Below are 15,122 nucleotides of genomic sequence, written 5' to 3' on the forward strand. Positions count from 1 at the left end.
GGCTGTCTGCAAACAGGATGTGAGACTTTTTGCATGTTAAAAGATGCAACGAAAGGAATAGAATCAACAATGCAACAGCTAATGCAATGTAATAAAGCTAGACAACTAGATGAAATACCATTTCTACAAAATAAGCAAAAATTCGTATCTATCTGTATCAGTAATTATTAGAATTTAAAAAAAGAAAAACAGTGCACATTTCTGTAAGCATGGTACATTTTAAATAAGTACCAGATGAAGTGGAATCTTCAGAAAAGTCGGCCAGGTCCTCCGGTGGGTCACCATAGAATGAGCTGAACTTGTGGCTGGATACAGCTGCCAACACAGCACCCTAAACACAAGAAGCCGAGTATTTGAACTTTGTTTGGTAAGCTCTGGCAGACACACTATTTCACCAGTGAATTGCTGTGTTTTTACTGCCAAGTGAGCCAAATTGGTTTCTTTATAATTGTTTTGAGCAAAAACACGGTTTTCCTTATTTTCACTCAAAACCTTTTACCTCCTTGTTTCACAATCTTCAGGGTGGGCCATTTATATGGATACACCTAAATAAAATGGGAATGGTTGGTGATATTAACTTCCTGTTTGTGGCACATTAGTATATGGGAGGGGGAAAACTTTTCAAGATGGGTGGTGACCATGGCGGCTTTAGTTTTTTCAATGGGAAGAGGGTCATGTGACATCAAACTTATTGAGAATTTCACAAGAAAAACAATGGTGTGCTTGGTTTTAACGTAACTTTATTCTTTCATGAGTTATTTACAAGTTTCTCTTTGTTTACAGCCATTGACATGTCGCAGAGGTTAACACGTGAGGAGCGGATAGAAATTGTGTTGATGTCTGGTGAACGCAGTACCCGGGTCATTGCAGCAGATTTCAATGCAAGACACCCTACGAGACCACCCATCTCCCATGCTACAGTTAGCAAACTGCTTGCCAAGTTTCGTGAAACTGGTTCAGTGTTGGATTTGCCAAAATGTGGACGCATGAAAACTGTCACTAATGAAGAAACATCAGTGGCTGTCCTAGCTTCATTCAGCAAGAGCCCACAGCGTAGCACTCGCCGCATGTCACTGGAGAGTGGCATCAGTCGAACATCCCTTCGGCGGATATTAGCTACTCACAAATGGCACCCTTACAAACTCCAGCTGCTGCAGCATCTCAACGAGGATGACCCAGATCGGCGCACTGAATTTGCAGAATGGGCAAAACAAAAATTGGAACAGGACCCTCAGTTTACACAGAACATTTTGTTCAGTGATGAGGCAAACTTTTATGTGAATGGTGAAGTTAACAAACAAAACCACCGCTATTGGTCTGACACTAACCCACATTGGATAGATCCCTCCAAGACTGTTGGAACACAAAAATTGATGGTATGGTGTGGTATATGGGGTACAAAGATAGTGGGGCCATTCTTCATCAATGGAAACCTCAAGGCCACTGGATATTTGAAATTGCTACATGATGATGTGTTTCCCTCTTTATGCACTGAAGCTGGCACGTTCCCTGAGTTTTTCCAGCAAGATGGTGCACCACCACATTATGGGTGTCAGGTCCGAGCATTCCTAGATTAACAGTTTCCTGGAAAGTGGATCGGTCGTTGTGGGCCAGTTGAATGGCCCCCAAGGTCTCCCGATCTGACCCCCTTAGACTTTTATCTTTGGGGTCATCTGAAGGCAATTGTCTATGCTGTGAAGATACGAGATGTGCAGCACCTGAAACTACGGATACTGGAAGCCTGTGCTAGCATTTCTTCTGCGGTGTTGCTATCAGTGTGTGAAGAGTGGGAGAAGAGGGTTGCATTGACAATCCAACACAATGGGCAGCACTTTGAACACATTTTATAAGTGGTCAGAAACTTGTAAATAACTCATGAAAGAATAAAGTTATGTTAAAACCAAGCACACCATTGTTTTTCTTGTGAAATTCTCAATAAGTTTGATGTGTCACATGACCCCCTTCCCATTGAAAAAACTAAAGTTGGATCCAAAATGGCCGACTTCAAAATGGCCACCATGGTCACCACCCATCTTGAAAAGTTTTCCCTCTCCCATATACTAATGTGCCACAAACAGGAAGTTAATATCACCAACCATTCCCATTTTATTTAGGTGTATCCATATAAATGGCCCACCCTGTATATAACAATCAACCACAACCATCTACAAAATACAGCAAGTCATGTCCAATGCAACAAGACAATATGTGAATAGGCAGTAAAGCAATTTAGCCTATAAACAAGATTTAATTGGTAAAAAACAATCTGACCCTAAACTAATACAGTTCATTGGTGTTGACTAGCTGATGTGATACTTAACTGAATTGCTTTTGGCTTAAAATGCTAAATGTTCCAACACTTCTGGGGTGTGTGACCAGTCACCTCGAGGTACTTACAGCTTCTTTTTGTTATGATACTAGTATTGCTTAAAATCATCTTTTAAAGTGAGGTCAATTGTGTGATGGATTCTGACTCTCTGGCTGAATCTGCTTGGCGTAGGTGCACAATTGGCACAAATATTATTACCTCAAAGTATCAGCCACTAGTGGACCAACAAACCACTGATGAAGTGTGTACCAGACAAAAATAATTAGGATGCTTAGTCTCATATCCCAGTCCTTACGTAGAACACCACTGGTAATGTACTAGCTAACAGGAGAAAGGCTGTGTTGTTTGTAACATATACTCAACAAGCACTTTGTTAGGTACACATATCAGGTACATCTGTTCGTTGATGCACCAAGGCTTGGATGTTTTTCTTTGTAAGAAAAGGATTCCTACCCCGTGACACAGACATACAAAGATTACAAGAGACTGTTGTCACATGTAGTGCACAACCAGTACTTGCCAGAAATTTCTACAGTATACAGTATATGGGTGAAAGACGAATAGTGTGTTCCAAGTACCAAAAAAATTAAATGGTTAAATTGTATAATTTTTTAATTTAATATTGTGCACAAATGTGTCACCTATGTAAATATGTATTTTTTTTCTCAGCATTTTGCTTATTTGATAATTTTAGTGTTGTTGACACACAACAAGGGCACAAAAATGTCATTCAGTGCAACGACTAATTTATGACAAAATACACACACAAGGAACAATCTTAGCCATTTCAAATTTATAAGTTTAGTATATCTCTTACAAAAGATTTAAAACCTCAGAAGAAACTGTACTTACTCTGTTTTGAATTTTCTGTGCATTGTTTGTACTCTAATGCGTCTTGGGATTTTGTTTATTTGTATACAAGATGTTTTTGCTACACATTCTATTCTATTTGAAACCTAATCAAACTCTGTTTTCTATGAAGCAGGCCTGGATTCTCTTGCATTCACATGAAAAAAATATATAATAATTACTTATTACAGTTATTTTAAGCAAATGTTTTTGTTGCACTGTATGATGATTTTGTTGCACTGAATGACATATTCCAAATTATCCTGTTACATCAGAATATTCATGACTTAATTTGTTTTTAAGTTCTTTATTGATGAAAGTAGCAGTAGTAGAATGAAAATATGCCACACCAGTGGCAAGTATGTGTTATAATATTACTACATCATGAAAAAAGTAAGGCAATTAAAAACATAGCTAATGAAGCCATCATAACAACTTGTAAGGCACCAGAACAGTGTGGAAGTGTAGAATTTGTGTCATAACACGTGAAAAAGTTGCTGCAGTAAATCTAAATTCATTCAGCAGTAAAAACCATTTGAAGTCGCATTTTATTTAATGAACTGAACAAATGTTTTCCAGTCTTTTGTTGTTAACCTTGAGGTTCTTGCTGTACATGGCTTTGGTTCTACGATTGTGATTTTGACATCAGACTTAAGGTAGTAAATTTCATCATGTGGATTTGGCCACACACAGGAATTTCTGTTTCAATTTTGTAGCATGCAGCTAACTTGCACCTCATCTTCTACAGACAGCAGTACCTGCCCAACGAATGGCAGGTCATCGTACTTGACAATAACAAAATCTCAGGGACCACTTCATCAAAACATAATTATTAATATTCATTGTAATTACTGCTCTTATTAAGGAAGACTAGAATGGAAAAAAGTGGTTTTAATATTTAAAAATAATTTTAAAACATTATAAAGTCAGTATAACAATGTCATTGTCAATTTAGTGCAACAGCAAAATTCTGTTGCACTGAATGACTGTTGTTGTACTGAATGACAGAAATTTTACATTTTACAGTTATCCCAGTGGTTAGCAAAAGCTAACATTGACCTTAGCTCAAAGACATTTCTACACATATTCACATTTAAATGTTAATAACCTTGTTTGTTTACAAGAGTAACCGTAATATTACGTTTTCTGTGTTGTACTGAATGACACTCAGTTTTGTTCTTTAATGTACTGTGTCAGTAAAAAGACATTTTTATCAAATAATGTTAAAATGCATTGACCTCGTGTGTGTGCTGAAGGGTCCCCAGGAGTCTTCTTTTGTTGTTATAATTGGTCACATGACTGCAGTAGCTTGATTGCATATTAAAATAAGGCTTTTTATTAACGTTGTACTGAATGACAACTGAAGATTGGGAAAATGGGGACTGAAAGTATCCTGAAACACATCTGATTGAATATTATTTAATATGTCACACATGACATTTGTACAATTATGCCAAAGCAGTAAATTTTAAGTTTGACTTAAGATTAATTAGTTTTTTCTTAATGTTTTATTACTTAAAGAGGAAGGGGGACCGTTGCACTGAATGACATTTTGGGGGTTTTAAGGGTTATTTTTTCAAAAATCATAAATTTTCTGTAAAAATTACTTTAGGTTTCAGTAAAGATGTACAAATGGAGTAGATTGAAGGTATATCCACTTATATTAATATAATTGTATATTATTTATCAAGTGGGGACACTAAAAAGTTACGTCTCGTCTTTGACCCATATACACTGATCATAACATTAAAACCACCTCCTTGTTTTTTTACTGACTGTTCACTATCTAGATTGCCATGGTGATGGTGGACGCTGGCGCATTTGGCTGCCGCTACCGTTACCGTATTTTACCGTATTTTATTGTATTTTTATCGTTTTTCGTTTTCATCTTTTTACACACCTTGTGGATCTATTTCTTTTATGTTACTTTTGATACTTTTATTTGTGCTTTTGATACTTTTTGTTCTTTCTACTGTACATCGCGTCTGCGGCCGGTGGTGAACGGTGGATGAGTTTTCCTGGGATCGGCACGATGTTGAACTATTCCGTTGACCAGCTGAGGAAGTTCAACAACTGCACTACTCCATCGTGTATTTCAGTCATCAAACAGCTTGGACTCCTTCGCCGGCCTCGTTATATTCACAGGGGCTCCCGGAGAAAGCTTGTTTATCTTCGAAACGGTAACGCTATTCCATCCTTCTGGTCAGCCGTGCGCACTGTCGCTCCGCAAACACGTCATCAGAGCGCTGCTGCCTTGCACACCAGTAGCGGTGTAGTCTCCATGACAACGCTGTCCACGGAGTGGGATAGGAAACGCGGAGTGGACTTAGCAAATCTCCGTTCTCTTCCTCGTTCCTCACAGCCAACTACACAACAATACCACTTGAAAATGGCATTGCTTAATGTTCGTTCACTCAACACAAAAAGTACTGTACTTAGTGAATTTATATCTGACAGTGAACTAGACTTTTTCTGTCTCACTGAAACTTGGCATAAACCCTTGGATTATTTTATGTTAAATCAGACCACGCCAATGGGATACTCGTATATTGATGAACCTCGTATGGAAGGGCGAGGTGGTGGTGTTGCTGCAGTCTATAGGGATGATATTAAAATAACCACTTTGTCTTTTCCTGCTGCTCTTTCTTTTGAACACCTGGCTTTCAAGTTGTCAGGGCCTACTCCTCTGGTCACTGCTGTAGTTTATCGTCCGCCAAAGCCAAACGCTTCCTTTCTCTCTGATTTTTCAGATTTTTTAACCCAGCTTAGTGCCCTCTCATCCTCTGTACTGCTTATGGGTGATTTTAACATCCATATTGATGACAACAACTGTAAATTTGCCAGGGAATTTTTGGAATTGTTACAGTGTTTTAATTTCACACAACATATACATTTTCCAACTCATAAAAAAGGTCATACTCTTGACCTTGTCTGCTCTACTGGTGTCCTAGTTCATCAGCCGTCCAGCCATGACCTTACTGTCTCTGATCATTTGACAATCATCATGGACATTGAGGTCACTAGGCCCATCACTAGAGCTAAACGTAAAATATCCTTCAGGAATCTTCAATATATCTCTCCCTCTGCTTTCTCAGATTCTCTTGTTAAAAAGATGTCTGTCTGTCCTGTACTGTCTAGTAATTCATCTGACCTTGTCGATTACTATAATGACATACTCGCCTCATGTCTTGATGAGCTGGCTCCTTTGAGAACCAAATTTGTTTCATTTAGTCATTCCGCACCATGGTACACAATTGAGCTTCACCAAATGAAATCCCGTAAACGCCAGCTTGAAAGACTTTATAAGAAAACCGGTCTAACAGTACATTATCAGATTTATTCTGATTATCTTCAACATTACAAAGACGCTCTTACGGCAGCCCGATCCACTTACTATTCCGAACTCATACATGCTGGATCAACAAATCCTAAGACTCTCTTTTCCACAATAAATAAACTTCTCAAACCAATTGACAATACTACCAATTCCTTTACAGTTGACAAGTGTAACTCTTACCTCTCATTTTTTCAAACAAAAGTTGAGAATATCCACAATTTTCTGACAGTTTCCCCTGTCATCTCTGTTTCTCCGCCTATCTCATCTCAATTTATTACCCAGCCTCTGTCTCAGTTCTCACCTGTGTCTCTTTTGGACCTATCTGAGATCTTAACAGGGATGCGAAGCTCCACTTGTGTTTTGGATCCTGCTCCATCAAAACTTGTTAAGGGTTGTTTTCCAGTTATCTCATCACTTATCACAGAGATAATCAATTCCTCTCTTAGTTCTGGCTCAGTCCCTCAATCACTCAAATTGGCTGCTGTTACTCCCATACTTAAAAAACCTGGACTTGACTCTAACATTATGAGTAACTTTCGGCCCATTTCCAATCTTCCATTTCTGTCGAAAATACTGGAACGTGTTGTTGCCTCACAGCTCAAAGATCACCTAAATTCCAATAATCTATTTGAATCATTTCAGTCTGGTTTCCGCCCCCAGCACAGCACTGAGTCAGCCCTCCTCAAAGTCACAAATGACCTTCTTCTTTCCTCAGACTCTGGACAAATTAATATTCTCGTCCTCCTTGATCTTACTGCAGCTTTTGACACCATTAATCACTCCATTCTTCTGTCCCGCCTTGAATCCTCTGTCAACATCACTGGTACTGCCCTTTTGTGGTTAAGGTCATATCTCATAAACAGACAACAGTTTGTTAATATCAACAATTGTAGTTCTGCCATTGCTCCACTGTCCCAAGGCGTTCCCCAAGGCTCAGTGTTAGGTCCCCTTTTGTTTATTCTTTATATGCTCCCCCTTGGTGACATCATACGTCGGCATGGTTTACATTTCCACTGCTATGCTGATGATATTCAGCTTTACATCTCCTCCAAATCCATTAATACTGAACTTCACTCCACTCTGACAAATTGCATCACTGAAATGAAATTGTGGATGAAAGCTAATTTCCTCAAATTAAACTGTGAAAAATCAGATATGATCATCGTAGGTCCTACAACCCTGGCAAAAACCACAAAAAATTTTCAAATTACCATTGATAATGACACTTTGTCTCCGTCTTCTAACATCCGAAATCTTGGTGTAATTTTTGATAGCAACCTCTCTTTTGACCGCCATGTAAATCACATCACCAAAACTGCTTTCTTTCATCTAAAAAACATAGCACGTCTACGTCCATCACTCTCCTTTTCTGCCGCCGAAACCTTGATTCATGCTTTTATTACATCCAGAATTGATTATTGCAATAGCATCCTTTATGGTACATCTAACAAAATCCTAAAAAAACTTCAGTATATCCAGAATTCAGCTGCTCGCCTCCTTACTCATACTCGCTCCCGTGATCATATTACACCTGTTCTACAAAAACTTCATTGGCTTCCCGTTGCTCAACGCATTCAATTCAAAATTCTTCTATTCACTCACAAAGCTCTCCATAATCAGGCCCCATCCTACCTCACCGACCTGCTCCATCAGCACATTCCCTCCCGTAGCCTTCGCTCTTCTGAGGCTAACCTACTGTCCATACCCTCTAGGACCAAGCACCGGACCTGGGGTGACAGGGCCTTTTCCATAGCTGCTCCATCTTTATGGAATGCTCTCCCCAAACACCTACGAGATTGTCCTGACCTGTCCAAATTCAAGTCACTTCTCAAAACTCATCTATTCAGAGTGGCATTTAACTTGTAACAACACAAAATAAATGCTTTTATTTTTGCTATTCTTTTTAATAGTTTTTATACTTAGATCACGACAGAAATGTGAAGTCCTAGATCCTAAAACTTGTAAAGTTTTCAGTTTCCTGATTGCATGTAAATCTGTCCTGTTTCTGTCTAATTTTAAGAAATTGTTCTATATTTGTTGTTCTCTCTCATAATTTAGCTAATTTTTAATGAACTGTCTTATGCTGCTCTCTTTGTTTTTATCTTAATTATTCTTGATGTTGATGTACTATTTTGATTTTGTACTATGATTTGTATGGTGTATGTACGTATTTGTTTTGATTATTTGTCTTATGTAAAGCGTCTTTGAGTATCTTGAAAAGCGCTATATAAATAAAATGTATTATTATTATTATTATTTTATCAGCTCCACTGACCATGTAGGAGCACTTTGTAGTTCTACAATTACTGACTGTAGTCCATCTATTTCTCTACATACATTTTTAGCCTGCTTTCACCATGTTCTTCAATGGTCAGGACCCCCACAGGGCCACCACAGAGCAGGTATTATTTAGGTGGTGGATCATTCTCAGCACTGCAGTGAAAATGACATGGTGGTGGTGTGATAGTGTGTGTTGTGCTGGTATGAGTGGATCAGACACAGCAGCGCTGCTGGAGTTTTTAAATACCACTCACTGTCCACTCTATTAGTCACTCCTACCTAGTTGGTCCACCTTGTAGATGTAAAGTCAGAGACGATCGCTTATCTATTGCTGCTGTTTGAGTTGGTCATCTTCTAGACCTTCATCTCTGGTAACAGAATGCTGCCCATGGGGTGCTGTTGGCTATATATTTTTGGTTGGTGGACTATTCTCAGTCCAGCAGTGACAATGAGGTGTTTAAAAACTCCATCAGCGTTGCTGTGTCTGATCCACTCATACCAGCACAACACACACTAACACACCACCACCATGTCAGTGTCACTGCAGTGCTGAGAATGACCCACCGCTCAAATACTACCTGCTCTGTAGAGGTCCTGTGGGGGTCCTGACCATTGAAAAACAGCATGAAAGGGGGCTAACAGATGGACTACAGTCAGTAATTGTAGAACTACAAAGTGCTTCTATATGGTAAGTGGAGCTGATAAAATGGACAGTGAGTGTAGAAACAAGGAGGTGGTTTTAATGGCATGGCTGATCGGTGTTTAATGCCTTAGAAAATCCTACCAGAGGAGTTAACTGTATATGAAGTTAACCAGAATCACTTTGATTGATGGCAGGTATGTACTGACTACTATTTAACATGAGTTTGAATGTGATTGGTTCATTCTGAACTCAGACACATTCCCAATTATAAGATGGTGTGAACACTTATGCAACCAAATTAGTCAAACCAATTTTAAAAGTAGACACAGACTTCACATCTTCATGTGAGGTAAAACACTTGTATAATAATAACAATATCTCATACTCTTTTCTGGTAAAATGTACATAAAAAACAACAGCTATTATATTGTGACTTTGCTGTGTTTGATTTGATAGCAACACACTGGCAAACATTCAGCTAAAGTTAATCAAAAGTGTTGTTTTGTGAGAATACCTGTGTAAGTATTTTCATTTGATATTTTGGCCACAATAATCACCCCAAACGTAATAAATTAAAGAGCTTTACTTTGAGTTTTCTTCGGGCATTAAACTTCCTCAGCTGCTCCACCGTCTCAGGTAGGTGAATCTTGTAGGCATAGCGGTCCCTCTCCTGAAACATACACATATAGCACATTTTCTGATTTCTAAGGATTTAGTGTGAGACCAAAGTCCCTTTTACACTTAAAACCTAAAAATTATAATAAAATTTATGTAAAATTTTCTGTTAATTCCCCAGCTTTCTGTCATTCCATCATTGTCATATGGTGCATAAAATATAAGGGTTCTTCTAAAAGTTTCCACACTTTCCACACCAACTCTATTTATTAAGAAATTCAAGAACAAATCAAATCACTTTTCTACATAGTCACCTTCCTTTGTAATGCATTTTTCCCAGCGTTGTACCATTTTAATGCCATCAGCAAAAATGTTTTCGGTTGAGGGGGTAGCCACTGGTGCACCGCTGCTTTCACATCATCACATGAAAATCTTCCTTCCCTTAAAGCTTCTTTGAGCGGTCCAAAAAAATGGAAATCAGATGGCGCTAAATCCGGACTATAAGCTCTCTATCAGTCTCTCAGACACAGCCAATTACCTCCCCCACTCACCGTTTTCAACAAAAATATAAAAGTGCAGAAACTTTTTGAAGATAAACCTTGTATAATAGTAATTATATTAAATTGTGCCTTGTTTCTGCTTAATGTTGTGTCCTCAAAGCAATCCTCTGGTCGTTTATTTACAAATTTCTCCATATTATGAAACAGTTATTCAAACAAGAACTTTTTGTCCTTGAAAACAGTTAACATGCTTTTTTAAACTATTTCTTTCTGCAGATACTTCTTCACTTGTTCAGAATAAAAGACTATTTAATATCAGAGTATCTTGTGATTTTTATTTTGTGATCACAGTAATAATGTGTTAAAAATGCTAATTCTACATTTTAGAATCAGAAGCGCTTATTGTGTTGCTATATTGGACAGTTATAACATTTGTCACTACTAATCATCAGGCCCAGTTTAATGCATTGTTGGGCAAAAGCTTCAGTAAAATAAATTACTTGACGTAAACTGGAAAACATACTCTTACTAACTAACTTACTCCCTCAATTGTCTTTTTACTGTTATAATGTTTCAACTACTTCGACTTAGTAGGCATCTTCTCCTGTGATGTTTTGGCTGCAGTCGTGTTGGTGAGAACTTAAATTTTTCCACATAATACCCACAGCTCTTACCACAGCTGCAGAAAAAAGACAAACAGGTGTTGAGAATAAACGGTTGGGTACCTTCAGCCAGGGGTGGTTCAGGGCTTCATATACAGTTATCCTCTCGGCCGGGTCCAGCATAAGCATGCGTCGCACCAGGTCTTTGGCACTCTCTGAGATGTTAGCCCATTGGCGTGGGTTCAACTATGGATGGATCACACAAGAAAAACAAACCCACACACATAAACGTGTTATTATGCATGTACAACACAAATTTTGAGGAAGGTCTATGTGAGCACAACACAACAAGGGTGTTATGGATGTTGGACAACTTTGAGATCATGTTTTGCTTTATGGTCTGAAACCATTCAGTCTGTGAAATATGCAGTAACAGGGGAAATGGAAAGAAAGGCTTTTCCAACTTTAAATTAGATTAATTAGTTACATAAAATAAAATTTATACTGCTTAAAATTAAGAAATTATATGTAATCTGTTAATTACTCATATACATTGAGTTTTTTTTCTATTATCAGATAACTAGTCCATGTAAACCTGGTGCTCAAATTGTTGCCAGAATCTGATTTCTGTTAGTATGATCCCAGCTTTGACAGGACAATTTCTTCTCATAAAACTATGAGACTACAGCGATCAGGCATAACATTATGAACACCTCCTTGTTTCTACACTCACTGTCCATTTTATTAGCTCCACTTACCAAATAGAAGCACTTTGTAGTTCTACTGACTGTAGTCCATCTGTTCCTCTGCATACTTTTTTTTTAGCCTTCTTTCACCCTGTTGTTCAATGGTCAGGACCCCCACAGGACCACCACAGAGTAGGTATTATTTGGGTGGTGGATCATTCTCAGCACTGCAGTGACACTGACATGGTGGTGGTGTGTTAGTGTGTGTTGTGCTGGTATGAGTGGATAAGACACAACAATGCTGATGGAGTTTTTAAACACCTCACTGTCACTGTTGGACTGAGAATAGTCCACCAACCAAAAATATCCAGCCAGCAGTGACCTGTGGGCAGCGTCCTGTGACCACTGATGGAGGTCTAGAAGATGACCAACTCAAACAGCAGCAATAGATGAGCGATCGTCTCTGACTTTACATCTACAAGGTGGACCAACTAGGTAGGAGTGTCTAATAGAGTGGACAGTGAGTGGACTCCAGCAGCGCTGCTGTGTCTGATCCACTCATACCAGCACAACACACACTACACCACCTAAATAATACCTACTCTGTAGTGGTCCTGACCATTGAAGAACAGGGTGAAAGCAGGCTAAAAAGGTGTGTAGGGAAACAGATGGACTACAGTCAGTAATTGTAGCACTACAAAGTGCTCCTACATGGTAAGTGGAGCTGATAAAATGGACAGTGAGTGTAGAAACAAGGCTGATCGGTATATATAGAGATCTTTTTGTTCTCATGATGGAATGACGCTATTAGTTTTATGGACATTACTTCATTAAACTAATACCTTATATTTGCCCTTAATAATGGCCTCAAACAGACGCTCTTTTGTGCCATAGAAGGGTAGGCAGCCACTTAGTAGGATAAACAGAATGACTCCACAGCCCCATACATCCACTGGCTTTCCATATGGCTCTCTCTTGACTACCTCTGGGGCCATGAAATGAGGGGTGCCTACCCGGCCTGGAGAACACACAACAAAAAAAATACTGTTAACACATACAAATTTTCTGATATGCAGTGAATACAGTATCACAAATGTTAGAAATTATTTACATCTCTTAACAACATTCCGTGACAAACTCTGTTATATTGTATTCTTCATGATAGATTACACTAAAGATATAAATAATTAACAGCTTTACTAATAATTGATTAGCCATTGATATTTTGATTCTTAGTGGAGCTAGAGATCTATCAAACACCTCAACGTCACTAAGGGACAAATTGAGGATTTTAATTACTGAGGAGAAACTCTAAAACGTCCTTAGCACCATGTGCAGCAAAAAGAGTGTCATGCTAACATATGCACATCTGCTGTGAGATACATCACCTACCAGCATGTAAGCATATTTTGCCTAATGCCTCAATATGACGATGAGACCACACCATTGTCAGCCTAATACATAAAATGTTTACTGACAAACACAACAGCAAATACTGCACAGATACAGAATGTGCCTAATAAACAATGATTGACTCTTAACAGAAAAACTACAGTCGAAAAAAGGCCATGTAATTTTAATCTCAAAGGAAAAGTAGCAGTCTATAAACCAGTTCAATATAAGGTAAACAAGGCATAATACTTGCATGGGACAAGCCATATACACCGATCAGTCATAACATTATGACCACCTTTCTAATATTGTGTTGGTCTCCCTTTTGCTGCCAAAACAGCCCTGACCCGTCGAGGCATGGACTCCACTAGACCCCTAAAGGTGAGCTGTGGTATCTGGCACCAAGATGTTAGCAGCAGATCCTTTAACTCCTGTAAGCTGCGAGGTGGGGCCTCCATGGATCTGAATTGTTTGTCCAGCACATCCCACAGATGCTCGATAAGATTGAGATCTGGGGAATTTGGAGGCCAAGTCAACACCTCAAACTCGTTGTTGTGCTCCTCAAACCGTTCCTGAAGCATTTTTGCTTTGTGGCAGGCTGCATTATCCTGCTGAAAGAGGCCAAAGCCATCAGGGAATACCGTTTTCATGAAAGAGTGTACTGGTCTGCAACAATGCTTAAGTAGGTGGTACGTGTCAAAGTAACATCCACATGGATGGCAGAACCCAAGGTTTCGCAGCAGAACATTGCCCAAAGCATCACACTGCCTTCGCCAGCTTGCCTTTTTCCCACAGTGCATCCTGGTGCCATGTCTTCCCCAGGAAATCCGTACACTTGCCCATTTTTCCTGATTTCAACACATCAACTTTGAGGATAAAATGTTCACTTGCTGCCTAATATATCCCACCCACTAACCGGTGCTGAAGAGATAATCAGTGTTAATCACTTCACCTGTCAGTGATCATAATGTTATGTCTGGTCAGTATATGATATGATGTTTTAGTTTACTAGCTTACTGTAAATACATATATGTGAGCAATAAAGACAGTACTGCTGGACTTTTAATTTCAGACATTATTGTCTGTTGTCCAGTTATGTCACCTTATGTGTTCTAAGTCCACACAAGGCCATGTTTTGATTTATGGCTTGTTATAAAAATGAAACCGGATTTCTCAGTAATTTAACAGAGAAAAACAATTTTGAGGACATTCTGTGTTCTGTGAATTCAGGTTTGAATACTGAGAATAAGGAAGACCCAACGCAAGGAAGAGGACACATTGCTTATTGTGTAGCACAACAGGGAGACATGCATGATTAGAGAACATAAAGCACATGTTCTGGATGAACAGTCACTTCAAAACTTCAGATAACTTCTGCATGCACTTGGCAACACACATTTTGACCTTTCTTACCTCCAGCCACAAGCCCGGACTCTCCAAGTTGTATAGCAACTCCGAAACCACCCAGTTTTACGGGAGCTGAGTTTTCCTTTGATGCCAGCAAAACACAGTGAGGCTACAGTAAAAAAACACACACACACAAAAACTCCATTATTTCCTCCACACAAATAAACTATAAAATGTATTCATTTTTTCGTTTGTCATACCACCACTTTATCTCATTGCACGGTGGGTTTGAGTCATTGGGTGAAAGGTAGGAAGCACCCCGGACAGGTCAATCATAAGGCAAACACACAGACACACACAAACACATTCGCACCTAGAGCAATTTTAGTAGCGCCAGTTAACCTGACTTCAGTTATCTTTTGGCCTGTGGGGAAAAAAACTGAGCACCCAGAAGAACCCCACACAGACAAAGTGAGAACATGAAAACACCACACAAAAACCCAGGACCTTCTTGCTGTGAGGCGACAGTGCTACTCACTGAG

The 15,122-nt window shown here is 39.0% G+C and overlaps 1 protein-coding gene across 2 annotated transcripts in view; it reads right to left on the reverse strand.

The window, feature by feature from the left end:
- caska (calcium/calmodulin-dependent serine protein kinase a) overlaps positions 1-15,122 on the reverse strand; it is a 240,132-nt gene that overhangs the window by 36,286 nt on the left and 188,724 nt on the right. For both annotated transcript variants that reach the window (XM_063005494.1, XM_063005493.1), the window contains exons 6-10: positions 14,647-14,749; positions 12,684-12,859; positions 11,279-11,401; positions 10,025-10,108; positions 232-331 (exon numbers count right to left, since the gene is read on the reverse strand). In XM_063005494.1, coding sequence (XP_062861564.1) covers positions 232-331; positions 10,025-10,108; positions 11,279-11,401; positions 12,684-12,859; positions 14,647-14,749 — 586 coding nt within the window. The remainder of the gene's footprint in view (positions 1-231; positions 332-10,024; positions 10,109-11,278; positions 11,402-12,683; positions 12,860-14,646; positions 14,750-15,122) is intronic.

This window comes from Trichomycterus rosablanca, chromosome 12, assembly GCF_030014385.1.
Source record: "Trichomycterus rosablanca isolate fTriRos1 chromosome 12, fTriRos1.hap1, whole genome shotgun sequence".
NCBI lineage: Eukaryota > Metazoa > Chordata > Actinopteri > Siluriformes > Trichomycteridae > Trichomycterus > Trichomycterus rosablanca.